Raw genomic sequence first — 18,790 nt, forward strand, 5'->3', positions numbered from 1 at the left:
TTTAAAAAAATCCATTAATGAAAGCATATTTCAGCTTTGAAAATGATTGTGTCACTGCTGCAAAAAGATAAATGTAGTGAAAATTTGGGATTACATAATGATAGGCATAAGTTAAAATAATACTTTGTTACAAATACTAAGACTAGAAAACTGTCTTTTGAGAAGAGCACTCAGTGGTGATAATATTTGTTATGAGGTCATTTTTCAGATTTCCTTTAAAATAAAGGGAGTTTCATGCTATCTCAGCAGAGGATACTGTTTTCCCTGGGGTGCATGGAAGGCTCTGTAATTGTGGATGCGCCCCCCATGTTTAGGCAAGCCCTACCCAGTCTCAGTAGATCAGCTGCCATCAGGCCAGCAGGGGCCACTTGCTGGACTCCTGTTGACCACAGAGGTCTCAGCAGGATTAATCTAATGAATACAGTTTGAGGTCAATTGTAAATTAACCAAACAAACAGACCAAAAACTCTGAGGTTGAACCTTTGAACTGAAGCTTCAACCTCCACTTAAAGAGACCATCAACGTTAACTGCTAGACAGAATTTTGATGAGGAAATAACTGCAATTGATGCAGATCTTGCCTGGGTAAAGAAAATATTTCAGCAACTGTGCTTCTTTCTAAAAAAGAGAACATACTAAATATTCACATATAAACAAACCCTTTCTAACCTCTAAATCTGAAGCACTAAATTACTATTCTGTAGAATATTTTAGAGAAATGTATCTATATTTTAGTCAGGGTTTTTTTGTTTGTTTCTTTTTGTGAGGGGGGTGGTTTTTGATTTTGTTTTGTTGCCTGTACACTTTTCCATTTGATAATGTCGAAGAAATTTTATAAAATAATGTCAGAATTTGCTCACAAAGAATGTAATAGCAAGTCATCTAGTTCTCAGAGATAGAACATGAAAAACTTTTCTTAAGAGAATGAGATGCTTCTTAGAAGCAGAACAGTCTGTTCTCTATAGGTCGTGATTCAGTACAATTCTCATTTTTTACAACTGACTTTATCAAGTATTCTGACTCTTCTTTCTAAAGAGATTGCTGCTGTGAACTGTTCTTTCAATTCACTGGTGAATTAATGCTCAGTTTCCCATTAAGGCTCATACAATAACATTAAATAATTACTTTTCCTTTATGTATCTCCTGCTGTCTTAAAAATAGCTACATGATCACCTCCTAAAATTGATCATGGGAGAATTTAGGACACCTGAAGCTATAGAAAATTGCATGCCTGTATACATGCATATGTGTATATATACATATTTATATATGTATATACACACATACACATACATATACACATACTCAGCAGGTAGGGGCAACCTTGAGAACCTGGTAACATAGACATTGCGTACACGGAGACAAGAAAGAAGTAGAGCAGTGACAAAGAAGGAAAACACATAAGCCCTGATGATGGTGATAAATTTCAGGAAATAGCATAGCTGCAGAGAACAGGTATCAGTGCAGTTTCCAGCTTAGTGTGGAGGAGAGGGATTCATGGTTCTCCAGCAATAGCAGGTGGAAGTAGAATGAAGCTACCTTGTCTGCCCAAGAAACCTACAGGGCTAAGGAGAGGAGAGCCAGGGACAGAGACTGAGAGCTGATGTGGAGGGGAGGGATGGTCAAGAGCGTTGGAGGATTCTAGGCAGGCAAGGAAAGGTGGCGCTGCAGGGTTCTTGTGTTGAGCCAATTCACACACCCTGGCATGTGTCATTTTGGTGCCAGGACGTGGTATTTCCATGGACCCCAAAAAGGTTTGCCCAGTATGCGCGCTGTTCAGAGGCTGCAGCAGACAGTAAAAAATTGTAAGCAACCAAAAAGTTAGTTGTAGAGTGGAATGAGTGCAGTGGAATGAGTCAGAATGGGAGTGTTTATAGCTCTGCACTACAGTGGGCCTCAGCTTCCTGTCTGTAAAATGGAGTAATAATACCCTGAGGGGTAATTGGGTATTTAGTGTGGTAAACCATTATCAGGTTCCTCGTACTGTGCATTGTGGTAGGTATTTGATTCAGTTAAATCACTTCCTCCCTATAGCTCCTGTGGCTTTTCTAGAATGTGAAACTACTACTCATCCAGCAAGAAGAGGATTGTTGAGAACTGTGGACATAATGCTTTATACACTTTGAGGTCTCAAGGTCTCACTAGTTCTTGGCAGCAACATCACCAGTGGAAGGGCCAGGAAAGCCGAAGAGCAGGTGTGGAGGGCAGTTGGCACCAGAAGTGGTCCTGGAGATGTAGGAAGTAAGGCTGGAGGGAAGCGACCTGCCCCCGAGGCCTAAATAGGGAACCCTCAGGCCTGGACAGGGGTCTGTAGCCAGGGGTTGCAGTTCAAACTGCCTGTGGGCTAGCTGTGACTCAGGGGACTTTTCCCGAGCCACCTGGAAAACCCAGCTTAAAACCTCAGCAAGCTTACCATTTTTTTTTCTTTTTAAATGTTTTTCAAAATGGTTAGTCAGGGCCTTTACTATTATTTCACTACATTCCCTGTTATTTCCAGTTATCTTAGTCCTGGCCATTCTATTCCTGTCTGACTCTTGAAATTCTGAATCCCAGCCAAGGCAGTGCACAGACCAGATTGGTGGCTGTGGACACTGAACCAGGGATTGAGTGTGTCCTATTGAACTGGGCCTGGGGGACTCTGAGGACCCCCAGTGTGTTCTTGGTTCTTGTCCTCGAGAGGAAAGAATTCAATATCTAGACCAGAGTTAGGCAGAAAAGCAGGAGACTTCATGTCAGATAAGAAGGGCAGGAAAGCTCACTGAGCAGAGAGGGTTCCTGATGGGTCAGAAGCAGATGTTTAGGTGGGTATAGAGGGCAAGGAATGGGGGGTTCAGCCTTTGGGAATTTTGGCCTTGTGTCTCTGGCTGACACAAGGTTACTTAATCTGCTTTCCCGAAAGAGGCTTTAGTCCTTCGCTTTAGCATTCTGTTGTGTTGGTGTTCCGAACATTTCATTTTTACTGGGTTGGGGGCATCCTCACTCCAACTGATGATTCCCTATTCAGATTAAAAAATTGGCTAATTAACCTGTACCCATATCCTACCATCCTTTTTTACTCCCCCTCCATGCCAATTTGCCAGATGAAATACAAAACTCTCAGTTAAATTTGTCAGATAAACATAAAAAATACTTTTTTTAAAATGTAAGTATATTCCATATAATCTTAATCTAGCAACCCTACCCTGTCATTATGTCAATAGGTATTCAATAAGTGATTGTTATTTAAACCTTGGGGAAAATAATTTTTTATAGAGAACAAGTTAGCAACCTTGGGGAGAACAACAGAGACCTAATTAATATAGTTCAGCTCATAGTAGCCTGAGCAAGGTGCGTGAATGAGTGTTTCAGTCTGATATGGAGTAAAATTGGAAACCGTCATGACTCGGAAGGCTTTTCTCCACATGGGGTGTGACAGATAGGTGACTGGATCAGAGCCACACTCAGTGAAGAGCTCTGTTAGGAGGGTGGTTCCCAGGACTGTCTCAGGTGGCATCTTGATGCCTGTTAAGTGAGAGGAGGGTGCCAAGCCCTGTAATTGTGGTAGGCTCCAGGCCCACAGTCTTTACAAATGTAGAGTCATACCAAGCTCCTGTTTTGTCACCTCTAGGTGACACTGGCCCTGAATTGTCCTGCCCACTGCATTCAGCCCAGCATCCGCTTCTCTTCAGCTATCCCCCCTTATCTCTGTTTCACCCCTTGGCCTGGGAGGGCAATGAGGAGGTGTCACAGATGAAGGCCAGCCACCCTCGCTGGCCATCTTCCACCAGCCAGGCACATTAGCAGATTTGATCTCCTGTTAAGTGTGAGGAAGATGATGTTATTTTCTTTTTTATGCAAACTGTCCTTTTCAGAGTAGTTTTAGGTTCACAGCAATATTGAGGACAAAGTGCAGAGCGCTCCTGTGTATCCTTTTACCCGAATACACTACCAACCTCCCCCACTGTCAGAATCATGCAGGTTTTTTTTTTTTTAATCAGTTATTGTTTCTTAAATATCAGAAAAGCTTAAGGGGTTGAGAGATCAGACCCTTAGGCAGAGGGCTCCGGCTTCCATAGCTGGTACCTGCTTGCCCTTTCCCTGGGCAGTGTCCTCAGCACCAGGTCTTGGGTGCCCCCATGCTCCTTCTGTGGCAGAGGGCACTGGGATAGCATCAGACAACAGGAAGGGGTGGCTAGATTGGTGTCTTTTGTTCTACATATCTCAAAATTCTTTTCCAACAGGTAAGAGGGGGGTTAGAGAAGCTGTGACTTGATTCCCTGAAATTACATTTTATCATCATCCTTTCTTCCATTTCCTAGTTTTACCAAAGATTAAAAGAAGGAAGGCGGATACCCTGGTATCCATTGTTTCTCCTCAGTGTCATGTAACAAGCAGAGCTGCACTTGCTGGTGCCGCCCAACCTCACCAGGGAAAGTGCATCACGTTGATAGTCTGGGAAAAGATCAAAATTCAAAATATAGTTCCTATTCAATTGCAGAATTCAATAGAAACTGAGTTGTAAAGTCAAAAAATCAAAAGTCAAAATATCATAAGTCTGGGGACTGTAATTTTGGGCAAGGTGTGGTGGATGCTGCTGACAGGATTTTAAAATCAGTGTTTTTCAGAGACTCAACATTAAATTTAATTTTAAGAGCAAAAGCCGTCAATTTCTACTTAATCAGTGGGGTAGAGTCACCTCCCACCATAAACCTCACCTGATTAGACATGGCCACTCCTGTCACTTAGAGCAGTAGGAATGTGTTCCTGGACTTCAGAGATTCTTCCATTTGGTGCCAGATGGTAAGCTATTCCAGAAATGAGTCAAAGCTGGCCTTTATCTTTTGGCCCTTCTGTTACTTATATGTTGACTACAAGCTAAGACCTGCTATCTCAAAAACTTACTGTACCACCTTCAAATTTTTACTCATACAGTTACTTTAAAAATATCCCAAAGAAGTAGATTTTTAAGCCACTAAGAGCCTGCCTGCTTCCCATACCCTGTGACACAGTATCCAACCTCTACCAGCCATTGGTAAGATGGGGACTTGTGTGTTTAGCACCTCAAGCAGCTGCTGACCTTCAGAGGTCTCTGTCCCAGAGACTACCACACACGCTTCATAGTGACATCACGCAGGGACATCTCCTTGCCCCTCCCCCAACTCCTCCCCTTCTGGATGCCAGTCCCCTTCTTTTCCCCTCTCATGAGACCCAAGCACCACCCAATAAAGCTTGTTGTGTGTTACAGCCTCTCATGGGCACACCTTTTTCCTGGATCAGCCCCCAAGTTCTTCAAGGAAACCCTCTGTGCAAGCATATTCAGCATGACCAAGATTTCAGGAAAGTCAGTATATGAACCTTTAGAACTAAAGTTGACCCATTTTTCTTTGCTTCTGAAAATGACCTTTTGTAGAAAGGGTCTTTATCCTTTTTCTTTTTTCTACCTTTTGGATTCCAAATAATTAATTGTATATATTTTTAAATGTATATATTTATAAAGTTTGCATGCTATGTAGCTTGGCCAGATGTGTATATTTGCTCCTCCTGTTTTTATATGTCACTAGGAAAAAGTATGAAGCTCTTTCAGATTATAAAGAAGAGAAATATACTTAAATTTTTAATAAAAATAAATATAATGCCTAAAATTTATCAGCTACATTCTATTGGTCAGACAATATGTGAAGCTCTTACATGCATTATTTTATTTAATCATCACAATAACCAGTGAGACTGGTGATTTTATTCATTTATATTTTGTGGGTATTGAAAATGGGCTCAGAAAGATTGATTAATTGCTTCACTTAGCATCACATCTATGATGACAGAACTCACATATGAACCCAGCTTGTCAGATGACTACATACCTGTGATCTATTTACGTATCCCTCCTCAGTAAACAAATGAGTTTTCAGTAAAGACATACACTAAGGGCAGTAAGTAAACAGTCTTACCAGGCAAAGAGCCACACCTTCTGGAGGAGAGGAAGATAATTCATCAACATTCAGGACTCAAACAGCATTGTTTGTAGTTCTGTAGCAGATCCAAGACCCAACATAATTCCCCTGGGGCACCGTGCAAATGACTAAGCATCCTAAGTCTGCCTTTCAACCACATTTAATTTTCTCGCCTTCTGTCTCCCTCCTGGTTTCAGTTGCCTCAAGTCTCCTTTTTATGTCTTTTTCCTTTGTGTATTTGTATTTCTCTGGTTCTACAGCACTTTCTGGTCTTCGGACTCTATAAATATCTCCCTGTGGAGAGTAGATGCTTGGGTTGGTCCATGCATTGGGGAAAGCTTCAGACCAGGACACATCACCTGACTCATCGCCAGCTTCCAATTGTCTGTCTTTGGATCAGGCACCAAACACTGAATCATTCAATCAGGGACCCAAATCACATTGTAACTATGAAAATTTTGTGTAATACAAGCCCCCCACCACCACCATAGCAGGAGGAGGTTGTAAGAGGAGCTTGAACTTGTAGACTTTTTAAAGAGGGCAGCAAAACCCCAAAGTCCTCATAAGACTTGCAGCTGGTAAAAACAGTGAGAGTTTCAAAGATTTTTAATGCATCTGTTCTGAATAATTTAAAACCATGTGATTAAAACTTGAGCACATAAAGGTACTGGCTAAGGGTAATTCCTAGTAGTAAAAATGTAAGTGATGAAATGTACACATACCTGGAGAAATTTGAGCATATTTTCTTTTTTCTTGGCTTCCTATGTCCTTGATTAGGTCAGGATATAAATTGAAAACAAACTGTTACATACAGCAATAGAGTTGTACATAAGATTTAATTCATTGTTATATTGCCTCATACTTATAAACACTTATGAATATGTAAGAAGGGAGATTGTTATGCTTCCATATATTATCTACTCGATTATAAGCATGATAGAGTCATGTACACTTCCCTTCTTGTCCTTTAGCATCTTATTACTCATTGTTGTAGCAGACTCTCAATAAATGACTGCCTAATTACTCAGCTTTGCTGCTGAGTAATTACCCAATTGAAAAGAAAGTGCTAATCGAAGAATCTTCTATAAGCATAGACTCAAGGAGAAGTAATGTGGTTTTTTGGATATTTTATGCTTTAATTCCAGCTTCTCCTGCTCAAAATAATGGCTTGCTATTAGGAAATTTGTCATTCTCTCCTGTTTCAATTTATAGCATATATTAGCTGTACCTTTCAACAATGCAAATATAAATATTCCAGAAAAAAATAAATCTTTGGTTTCCTTTCAGTTTCTCTTTTTTTCATGAGGATTTCAGCATTACATTTGAAGTCCTAATCAACTTCTGGCTTAGACCTATTTTAATACTTCTACTCATAATGTCAGGATGAAGATTCCTAATTAAACTGGTGGAAGACTACAAAACAAAATTACGGAGCCTGTGAAGAAAGAGGATTAATACTATCCATGGACTTCTTTGTTAGTAGTTGAATTTTATAAGTGACTTTCTTGTCCTGTCGGCTCACAAGCACTCAGAGTCTGCAGAGATTAAATGCCTTCATCCCCATGGTCCCTCAGCTGGCTAGTAGCTTATCACTATAAAATTAGAAGCTAGTAGTGTTTTGATGTTCTCAGATATTTGAAAAAGTCATAAATCTGAATTAGCAAGCTGATTTTATATAGGGCTTGTGAATGCAATCTCACTGTTAAACCCCCCGCCATCCCCCGCTCCCCCCCCCCACACACAGTGTCTTATGTTTAGCTTTTAACATTGTAAATTGTTTCCAGGAGTGATTAATCACTGGAATCCATTAATGATATGGCTCTTCCTCTTCATTTTATACATTCCTGGAGAAGCCACACTTAATAGTCCGTTCAGAGCATTTTGACTGCATGGTTTTATTTTTCTTTTCTAACTTTAACTCATAGAAATCCCAGTGGAAGAGGAACTCATTTTGAGAAACGTGTCACAGCAACTTTTGGAATGTAGGAATCTAAGCAATTAGTGTCAGATTTTCCCTTGGTGAAAAAAGATAAGAAAAGTTAATATATACCACAGAGGCAACTTAAAGAGGTTCTGCAGTGTTGATACATTGTATAAATATTAATTATTGACAAAGCAAATCTTCTATAGGAGAGCGGATACTATCTTTGAGTAATAATAATGTGTGGCACTGGTTTCCATTCAATCTTAAAGCTAAAACAAGTCATCATAGCTTTTTTATGTTGTTGTTCTTATGTCAAGTATATTCCAAAATCTTTTAAATTTGTATCTTTAAAAATTGATAGAAATTAGATGTTTACCAAATAAAATACTTAATTGGAAAACCAAATCAAGCTCAGTTGTCATCTCAAGGTGCTTTTGTGGATTTCATACACTTTTAGATACTTAATATTTTCTATTTTTGTCATGTGAGTTTTACTGGTTTCTCTACATTTTAGGACAAACCTATTAATGTTTTTTTTATAGGTAGCATAGATGTATGATAAGTATTTTAGTTAAAATTCCTTATCTTTTAGGTATATATACTGAAATACACATGAAAAGATTTGATATCTGGCATTTGCTTTAAATCATATGGCATGAGGGAAAATAGGAAGAGTAGTGAAACTGGTGTAAGTGTATTATAGGTAAACTGTTCAAGATTATTAATTACACTATTCTCTATACTTTTTGATTATATTAGAAACATTCCATAATGATTTTAGGGACTAATACATGAATTAAAGCAGAAAATAAATTTAAAAAGAAGCATAGAAAAAATATAAATCAATGTGGTTATGTATCACATTCCAGTGTGCCAGATGTGATCACAGGAATTCTTACATGATTCCCAGCAAGAATTATGATACAAATTTTTCAGATAAGTAATTTTTCAGATAAGTCACAAAAACTGTGACTTATCCATGATTATGACATTAATTGGTGGCTTTATAGGGATTACAAATCAAGTTCTTTACCTTCAAAGTTACTATCCTTCCCAATAAAATTATTTAAATTATTTTATTTGAATTAATTTATAAGGCATAAATCTTGGAAAAAACTAACATATACACATTCTGCTGAGAGCTGGGAGATCAATACCTATCTGATTCATTAAAGAAGATTATGTTGTTGACTCAGTGAAGGCAGATGATGCAGTGTGTGAGTTGATGCTGTAGGTGTTGGGAGTCAGGCCAATACAAGGAAGAGGCCCCGCCCCTTACCTGTGCTGAGATGTAATGACTTTGGAGAAAGTTACTTGCTTTATAACTTCTAAAACTCAGTTTTTACATCTCCAAAACAATGGTAACACAGTATATTACTTCATAAGGTTGTAATGAGAATTGAGTATAATAGTGACTGTAGAACATTTAGTGAGTACCTAGCAGATAGTAGAGTCTTGTTAGCTACTACTAGTAGCCATAGTAGTGACATAGGAAGAAAATATACAAATTGGTTAAAAAGATGTTCACTATTGTGTTCAGGGACATGTAAAGACCTTTGTCTTGCTAATAAAATGATATTAATCTCACTGAAGATGTTTAATGACAAACAGCCCATCTGTAGTATTTACAGCTTATATAATACTTTAAAGATATTATGAAATATAGAGACAGATTAGAATATTTTCAGATAATGCCCATATTTAATTACTTTTACCAATAAATTGCAAATAGTGGCATGAATAAATTCTAGACAGTTGAGAAATCCCAATCCTTTCTTTAAAATGTATGCAAAAACAGCTATATGCATTTTTGAATCATTGAAAAAAAATTATACTCTTTTTACAAATTCAGTGAATTTGTGACAGAGGTTTGATCTTTAGAAACATTGCTGGTATATGGACTCCAGACTGGGAACATAGAGGATCAATCTGCACATATGTACACAGTTAAATATTGATTATATTAAGTTTTCCAAAATCTAACCATAGTCAGAGAGTTTCATATTTTATTTCCTGTAGGTATTTTAAAATATGTCTCCAGCAGACTTAATCAAGCTACATTGAAAATGTTTAAAGTGATAACCTTGGATATTTGTCTATATACTGTGAAGTTGACAAAGTGTGGAGAACCTTCTACAAAAATATTAAATTTTAATTATAGAGTCTTCATATTTAATCTGTTTGAGACTGAAGTGATAAATGTAGAAATGGTTTATCTATTTAGAATAAACTAAATTTCTATTATTGAGAACTGATTTTTGAAAATTACATGTATATTAAATGGGATTAAATGGTCTCTGAAAAGAAAAATCTTCATTTCTAAAAAAGGAATGATGTGTGTGTGTGTATGTATATGAGTCCTAGTTTGTTCATGCTATCATCACCCTTTTAATTAATCACTATCCTTTTAACTAAGTTTAATGTTTTAACTGTTAGGCCTTTAATATATTTTCAGTTTTATAACAAAACATCTGAAATTCAAATTACAATCCTATTTTTATTTCATTTTCTCAGATGATGCAACATGCTTGGAATAACTATAAACACTATGCCTGGGGATTAAATGAACTGAAACCTATATCAAAAGGTGGCCATTCAAGCAGTTTGTTTGGTGAGTAGAATGAGCTTTGGTTCCTTTGTGAACTGTGGCATCTCTGCAGTTTGCTGAACTTATGGGTACAGAACTTTATGTGACCCTCCTAGGCCATGTTGCTAGGTAACTTGTACACCTGAAGGAATTATCTGCAAAGTCTGGCATAGTGTGCCCTTCAGACACAGCAGTGCTAACAATTAGGATCACCTATGTAACTGAAAGGACTGATCTCTGGGACACATTTCCAAAGATTGAATGGATTTAATGGCTATGGGCACATCATAAATTTTATCATAAATTTTAAACCTCAGGGTGTGGTTCTCAGCAGAGGATCATTTCATCAACTGCATTAATGGTTTTCTGGCACATAAGAGATGAGTCTTTATGGAGAAACTAACCAAGGTAGCCAGGCATGGTGATTTTCACTGTATGTCAGTGCCTCTCAACTTTGATTCTAGATCTCTCCTGTCTTTGAGGAAGAGAAATGGGGGTGGGTTATGTCAGTTATTTGAACTTCCATTTATCCACTTTGACATGCTTTATTCCCTCCAATTCTCTTGGCATTCCTCTGTAATTAATACTGTGGGTATCAATAACATTCCCATTCTGGAGGTGAGGAAGCTAAGTAACAGAACTGTTAGATGGATGCCTGGGGTCACAGAGCTACTCAGTGCCCTCCTACTGCACTTGATTAATTCCTAACCCTCACAGTTTTATCTGTAAGTTACAGGATGAAGGGAATAGAGTTTTATTCTGACCCTTCTGAAATCACCATAGGAAAGGGGACTCTATACTTTAATAGAAGGTGTTGAATAGTATCAAAATCATGTAACAGTCTCAGTTGATATTTACTGTGTGTGACATCCCATTCATGCATGTTCTTGTTTAACCCTGTTGTTTTAACCATTTCATAGAGGAGAAAACTGAAGCTTGGGGAATAGCTTGCCCACTGTTAGCCATCCACTAACTGTTTGAGCTGGAACTAAACTAACTGGCCCGGCTTAGCCTTCTCTGTGGCTAAGATCAGAGTCCATGTTCCTAATCACCACACTGTGCTTCTCCATGAGGACCTTCTGTGTATTTGGGTTGCCTTCTGACACTGCTGTTAATAAAAACTAATACAAGCTTTTGTAGGGTTCATAGTCTAATTTGAAAGATATGTGTAAACAGTGAATAATCAAAGCTCTAGGTGATTCAGCAGATATTCAGTTGAAGTCCTGAGAAACCACTAGGATCTCAGGAAGGGAGAAGGCCATTGCAAGAGTATATAGGGGCGAGCTAGGCATTTGGAAGAAAGACAGGTTGGTCTGTCACAGCGACACAGCTTAGAGATGAAGAAAGACCTGAAGTTGTGGTAGTAGAATTGATTTCAGATGTTCCTAAAGTAGTGTTTGCAGGACACCATGAACAGTTAACTTGGGTGATGGTGAAAGCTTGGAATGAAGAACGGAAGTCAGAAACTTAACACAGATTCAGAGGCCGTTGTTTAAGAAGAACTGGGTTGTAGGCCAGAGGTTCAGGGGCTGAGAGGATTCACCAGAGACAAAGTGGGGAGCAGAACAGGCAGATTTCCTGAAAGACACTGCTGAGGGGAACAGCAGACAAGACAGGAGAGGTCTGCTGCGCCATGTGGGTTAGCTCCCTCCCTGGCCAGGGATTGAACTCAGGCCATACCAGTGGTAGCACTTAACCCCCAGGCCACCAGGGGAGCTATAAAATTACTGTAATATTTATAAAAGAGATTATTTGGTTCTCTGTTCATACATTGATTGTTTTGAAATTTATTATTGAAACACTAAAAACATACTAAGTCTCTTAGTATGTATAGAACATGGAGATGGGGCCTCCCTGGTGGCACAGGCAGTTGAACTCAGCACTGTGAAGCTGTCTGCAGCCTTTGCAGTGCTGGTTCGATTCCCGCCGGCCACGGAGATACCCACATGGCGTGGCAGACCTTTCCGGTCTTACCCACTGCTCCCCTCAGCAGTGTATTTCAGTTGGTCTGCCTGTTCTGTTCCCTGCTCTGTCTCCAGTGAATCCTTTCACCCTCCTGTACATCTGACCTGTGTCCCAGTTCTTGTGTAAAAATAAATAAATCTTTAAAAAAAAAATAAAATGCTATTATTTATTTAAAAAAAAAAAAGAACATGGAGATGAACAAAACATGGCTTCTCTTATTCTAAGGAAGTTAGCAGACTAAAAGAGATGCATACAAATAATGAAAACCAAAAAGGGAAGAGAGTAAGAGCAGTGTCAAGTAAAAATGTCAAGGAAATTCCAAGGAATTAAATCACCACTAGCACTTGCTGGGTGACTGGAAGGGAAGATTAGGATCAGTTAGGTTTCAAAGAAGGGGTTGGATTTCAGAGTAGTGGTTACTTAGAGTTGTCACTGAACAATTTTATAACTACTTATATTTAAAGTTTTTCATTTGTGTACTTGTAATTACATTAAAATTAATATATGTTGCTCCTTTATTTTAGGTTTATTTTTTTCTCGCTAGAGATTGCAACCACAAATGTAATTTTTAAGGAATTTATTTTTCTACAACTCAAAAGAAACTTTGAAGATTGACATCAATATAGATAGCCTTGTGATAACTTTGAGTTTGGTTTTGATACAGTTTTTAAATTTTCTTTCACTGAAAAAAATTTTAGGCTGTGTTCACTGTTACTCTTTATTAATATATTCAGTATTAACCCCCTCTTTTTGTAAGGTATGGTTAATTGGCATGTACATATCTGTCAAGAGTATTTTATTAAATAACTATTTCTATATTTTCAGGTAATATCAAAGGAGCTACAATAGTAGATGCCCTTGATACCCTTTTTATTATGGAAATGAAAGATGAATTTAAAGAGGCAAAATCATGGATTGAAAAACATCTAAATTTTAATGTGGTAAGTTTAACAAAAGTTGCTAGTTGAAATTTACATCTCTGTTAATATAGACCAATTTGGATGTGGAGCAAATAATTGCGTTATGCTGTAACAGAAGCAAATATTGTAACTTTAAATAGTATCATATTTACTACACAGAAATATGTCTTTGTTTTTTGGTAGAAAAACATGTCTTTGTTTTAAGAGTAAGAAAAAAGAAATGAATACTTATTGAGACCTACATAAACCAGCAATTCTTGTTCAAATCCCACAACAACACTATGAGATGGGTATTATTTTCTGTTTCACAGACTAGAAATCAGATCCTGAGAGGCTTATCTAGACCACATCACTAGCTGTGTGTCAGAGCTGTGAGTCTAATACATGTGTGTGGGACTCTGGGGTTCATGCTTATGTACTGTGCCATGGGGAACTGTTATGACTATGTTAAATCAACATTTGTTTTGTGCACAAGGTGCCAGATAGTGAGCTGCTATTTAAAAAAAGACCACAAGAGAAAATTGAAATAGAGAAGCTTACTTCATGTCCAGAGGAAGTAAATAGCATGCCTCAAGGGGCCCCAAGGGGAGGTCAAGGCAAAACTCAGATAGACCGAGACAGGACCTGGGGCACATGGCTTTATTAAGGTGGGTAGAATGCTTTGGGATTCCTAGGCTAATGTCAGGTTAGTTAATTCGAAACAAAAGAGTGGAGGTCTTGGTAAGATCCACTTATACAAGGGGAAAGCCTGGGAAGTCAGGAAGAGTATTGATCCCAAGGGCTGTTTAGGGCAATCATATTGGGAACTTAACATTTCCTTTTGATTCTATGGGCTGTTATCTAAGGTGGGTCTGGTAAACTTAAGCGGCTTGTTCAGCTGCCATTACTGTTACCTGCAGTTCTGCACTCCTATATAAGGTCAGAACTGCCCTTCAGAATCAGTCAATCAGCCATAGCAGCCAAACCTTTCCAATCAATCAAGAGCAGAAAGCTTGATCACCTTGGGAAGGGTATGCATCAAGAGGTATGACCGTGAACGCCCATGGGGCCAAGGACCGATGTATGACAAGGGACCCCAGAAGCTGATCAGTGGAATGCCTTGTAGTTAAGATTATTACCGTGGCCAGGGGTTCTGGGCTCTACTTTCTAATACAACACTTGGTCATCAAGCAGATAAGAATTATCTAGTCAGCAGACTCATGTCCCCCCAAAGCCATAGATGACATTCCTTAGTTTCACCCATCTTTTCTCCTTGTCCTCTTAACCCACGTAGCTGATACTGTATGATTATTCTATCAAAAAAAAATGGCCAGGATCTTGCTCTCGAGCAGCATCCAGCATTGAGCAGCCTGCTCCACGACTCCTGTCTTTATCAGTATGGTGTTGCTGGACGCAACAATCTAGTGCTAATTCAAAGCCCCCAGGTGCACTGGCCACATAGAATGGATGCCAAGGCAGCAATACTATGAAGTACCTTAGCTAAACTATTTTTTGAATTAGTTAACATTGGCTTACACCGTTACTTGTTTAAGAAGTATAGCTAAACTCTTGACATGCATATGCTTTCCAATAAATAAACAAAGCTTTAGACTTTGGTGATCTTTTACCTTTATCAATATAAAATTTCATCAACATTTATTCATGATATTTTCTTAAATTTTACATGTGTGCTATTATAATAAATGCCTCAAAACCCATTGTGCACCAAGGAAAATGCTCGGAATTAGGAATTGTGGATACTTCTAATACTTCTTGATGCTTTTGATTTGGGAGGATTACATCTTATCACATCTAAACTAATTCCATAGTTACTGCTGTACCTGACAATGAAGATTATGGGCCCTGCTCTTTTTCTGACATTCATTTAGATTTGCATTATTGGCATTACCGGTAATCTGGCATTACCATGCAGAAATCCTTGTAAGCCCCTTGTCATCTTACAAGTGCTTAATAAAATCTGTAAGCCTCCATTACTGGACACAAGTGGCGTGCTGTATTTTGAGAATGGGCAAAGAAAGCATCCCTGCTACCCCTCTGCTTCATGGAGTGCTTTTTCTCCCAGAGACCAGTGGGACACCAGTGTTAATTAGAATATTGTTGATCAGTATGGCTGATCTTTATTCATATCTCTTTGGGTTAAAAACATAAACATATAAAAAGAATATAAGTTTTAATAATTTGCTCCTACTCCTCTAACCAATTGCCATATATACCCCACTTTGGAAGTTACTGCCTTAAAGGATAAGCAGAGATGAGTCTGTTAAACCTACCCTATAATTGAATGTAAAGGAAACAGCATTCCATTATAAAGGGAACTCAGAGATCAGTGTGTTCATCTGTTTTAATTTAAGGATGAGTGTACAGGCCCACAGAGCAAGTGATTTGCTCAAGGTTCAGCAACTATTTGGTTAGAATGACTGGGTAGCTCATATATTATCAATAGAACTATGAAAATTTAAGACAATGAAAAAAATCCTTTCTTTTTAAGGGTTTGTTGTCTCTTCTACCTTGTCACTTATGAATAAATTCATCCAACTACTTTTAAATAATTAGGGGTTTTTAAATAATTACAGCTATATATGGGAAAATGGATAGTGTGCTCTCTTTCCCATCTCCCCTCTTTCTCTTCAAGAAAGGGTGGAGGATTGAGAACCAGTTCCCTCTAAAATCTAATGGTGGGAGTTTGAAAAGTTGATCTTAGTGACACTAGACCTGAATGGTGTCCAGGTCCCTTGCCTGATAATTTTAACTTTGCTGTCCCAAATCTCTCCAAATACTGCAGCAGTTCTTTGCTTTCATGACTGTGATAGTCTGAGATTTCTGAATCTTTTATTTAAAAGTATTCAGTCTTCACAAGGGAACAGACAAGGGAACAGAATGCAGTTCTTTGGCTACAGACCACAACCAGGTGACATGAGTTTTGCATGGACCATGGAGACCCATGCAGACACAGAGGGAATCTAATGGGGTAGATCTAATGGACTAGTAAGTGAAGAGAGGAGCTAGTTCCTTGGCTTCCTTCCTTGTAAGATAAAGGGACTAAACTGGTGTTGATCAATTGCTAAGGTATTGAACTTTAAAGTATTCATTTATTAATAATATCTGTAAATCTCCACTACTGACACAAGTAACATTCTGTATTTTGAGACTGCTGTATTTTTTAATAAGATTTTTAATAAGATTTTTAGCTAATTAGTTGACAGGTTTTTATGTAAAATATCATCTTAGAACTCTTCCTAATAATCTTGTGCTAATAGTTTTCAAAATATACTTCAAAACTGTACTTTTAGAAAGCATTGCTGCAGGTCTTGAATATCTGCTCATCTACTGTTCCTAACAGGAGAGGTCTTGAAACATATTTGATGCTGTTCTCTCTTTGGGATTTACCATATTTTCTTTTATAAAAAGTGAAAATTTATCAATAACATCTAAATGGTAGTACTTAATATATTTAGATTATTAACAAATCTGGAAAATCTTTCCTGGTTTACTCTTGTTATCATTGCATTATGAAGTTCTTCAGTTTAAACACTTCTAATATGATAATTTGTTTTATATTCACTCATTCTGCCCAGAGATTCAAACGATTGTGTCAACAGTTTAAACAGATTTCTTTCTGAAAATACTGAGAAACTTTTCCCATTTATTTGCTTACACAAAGACAAAAGAAACTTATTTTTATGGATAGTGTGTAGTACTATTCTAGCTTTAATAAAATATTGCTTGTTTCCTGATAAAGTTTTTTTTTTTTAATTTTATTTATTTATTTATACAAGCACTGGGTACAGTCAGAAGCACGGGAGGGTGAGAGAATTCACCAGAGCCAGAGCGGGGAGCAGAGCAGGCAGACTGACGAAGTACACTGCTGAGGGGAGCCGGGGATCTAACCGGCGCTGCAGAGGCTGGGGGCAGCTTCGCAGCCCAGAGCTCAACCGCTGCGCCACCAGGGGAGGCCCCTGATAAAGTATTTTAATTGACAATGTGAGGGTATTGCAGAAAAAGTCAATACATCCAAATTCATTGCAAGGGAAAAATGAGAATGACAATGAAACAGAGAAATACTATCATTGAGAGTTTGTACTGTGTTGTTCCTGAGTACAAGCAAATCTTATAGTAAAGAATAAATTTGTTTATATGTGAAATTCAATTTGCATCACTTAAAGGTGTAAATGTTGTTTATTGGTTTATACTGTCATTAACTAAAACTCATTTTCTTTTAATTAAGGCATAGCAAGTTGATTCAATTTGCATACTTGGTAGCATAAAGTTCAAATGTCTTTAATAACTGCCTTCAACTAAATCATTAGGACAAAATTTAGGAGCACAGACTTCATTGTCAAACTTGGTTTTGAGTTGACTTATATAGAAGCACATAGATCTACGCAGAAAACCCTTAGGTTAGAATCCAGTAGATGAATTCCCTGATTTTAATTCCGTTACCCAGACTGACAAAGAATCTAAAACAGACCTATGATTTTTCATTACTCATACCTTAATTCATTCATGTATTAATTATATACCAAATATTGTATAAGGTTCAGGGACATACCCCAATGGGAGCTTATGAAAGGAAATGCAGTCAGAGTACCTTCCTATTTGGGACCTGGTTTTCTTAGGAAGAAAGGGAAGATGAACTACTATTTAGAAAGTACTGAGACATAGCAAGTATTATGTCAATTGATTTTTTTAAAGGTTATTGTGTTTAGCCTTTGTGCCAGCCTTATAGGGTAAGTGTTCTTTTCCATGTTTTTATAATCAAGAGGTTAATCTGTCCAAGATCATGCAGCAAGTAAGAGTTGCGGGTTGAACATGATTTGATTAACTCAGTGACCCTGTTTTTATTGGAGAGTAAATGCAAAGAGTTGAAAACTATATACACAGAGAATTTGCATCTTCCAAGATTAAGCATGTAATCTTAATATCATTAAATATCAAGTACTCATCAGAGTGCATTGTTGTATAATGTTGTATAACACTCATTCAATGAATGTTAATTGAATGAATGAGAAGTTAAGATAGCTTGTCCTACTTCCTGACAGACTCTGCTAGACTCAGCTTGAAGACAAGTTGACAGATTGCAAAGGTAGCCGTGTATGCATTATATTTTTATATAGTTAGAATGATCTGGAGTTCAAGTGCAGTTGATCTACTTGTTTTTACTTAATCTACGTTCAGAATCGATTTGTGGTGGTTCCTAATACGGGGAGATCATTTTATAAAGGGCAAATGATGAGGAGTTCCATATTTTGGCATTTCTAAATTCAGTTCTGAGCTTTCCTATTCCATACTGTCACTTTAAAAAAAGTATGGATTACTTAGATCCTTATGGGAGAAATACTGAAAATTGTCCTCAATGATGAATTTTATACAATATGTAGGAATTTTCTCCAGGTAACAATTTCTTATATACACTCTCATTAAAGGCCAAAGCTATATTAAGATTACCTTACAAAGTTATTTTCTAC

The 18,790-nt window shown here is 37.7% G+C and overlaps 1 protein-coding gene across 1 annotated transcript in view; it reads left to right on the forward strand.

Annotated features, from left to right (window-relative positions):
- Positions 1–18,790, forward strand: part of MAN1A1 (mannosidase alpha class 1A member 1) — a gene marked incomplete at its 3' end in the record, with an annotated part of 169,981 nt that overhangs the window by 34,630 nt on the left and 116,561 nt on the right. The window contains exons 2-3 of the mRNA XM_084229018.1: positions 10,368–10,464; positions 13,231–13,346. Coding sequence (XP_084085144.1) covers positions 10,368–10,464; positions 13,231–13,346 — 213 coding nt within the window. The remainder of the gene's footprint in view (positions 1–10,367; positions 10,465–13,230; positions 13,347–18,790) is intronic.

This window comes from Talpa europaea (assembly GCF_964194135.1).
Source record: "Talpa europaea genome assembly, chromosome: 2".
NCBI classification, from domain to species: Eukaryota; Metazoa; Chordata; class Mammalia; order Eulipotyphla; family Talpidae; genus Talpa; species Talpa europaea.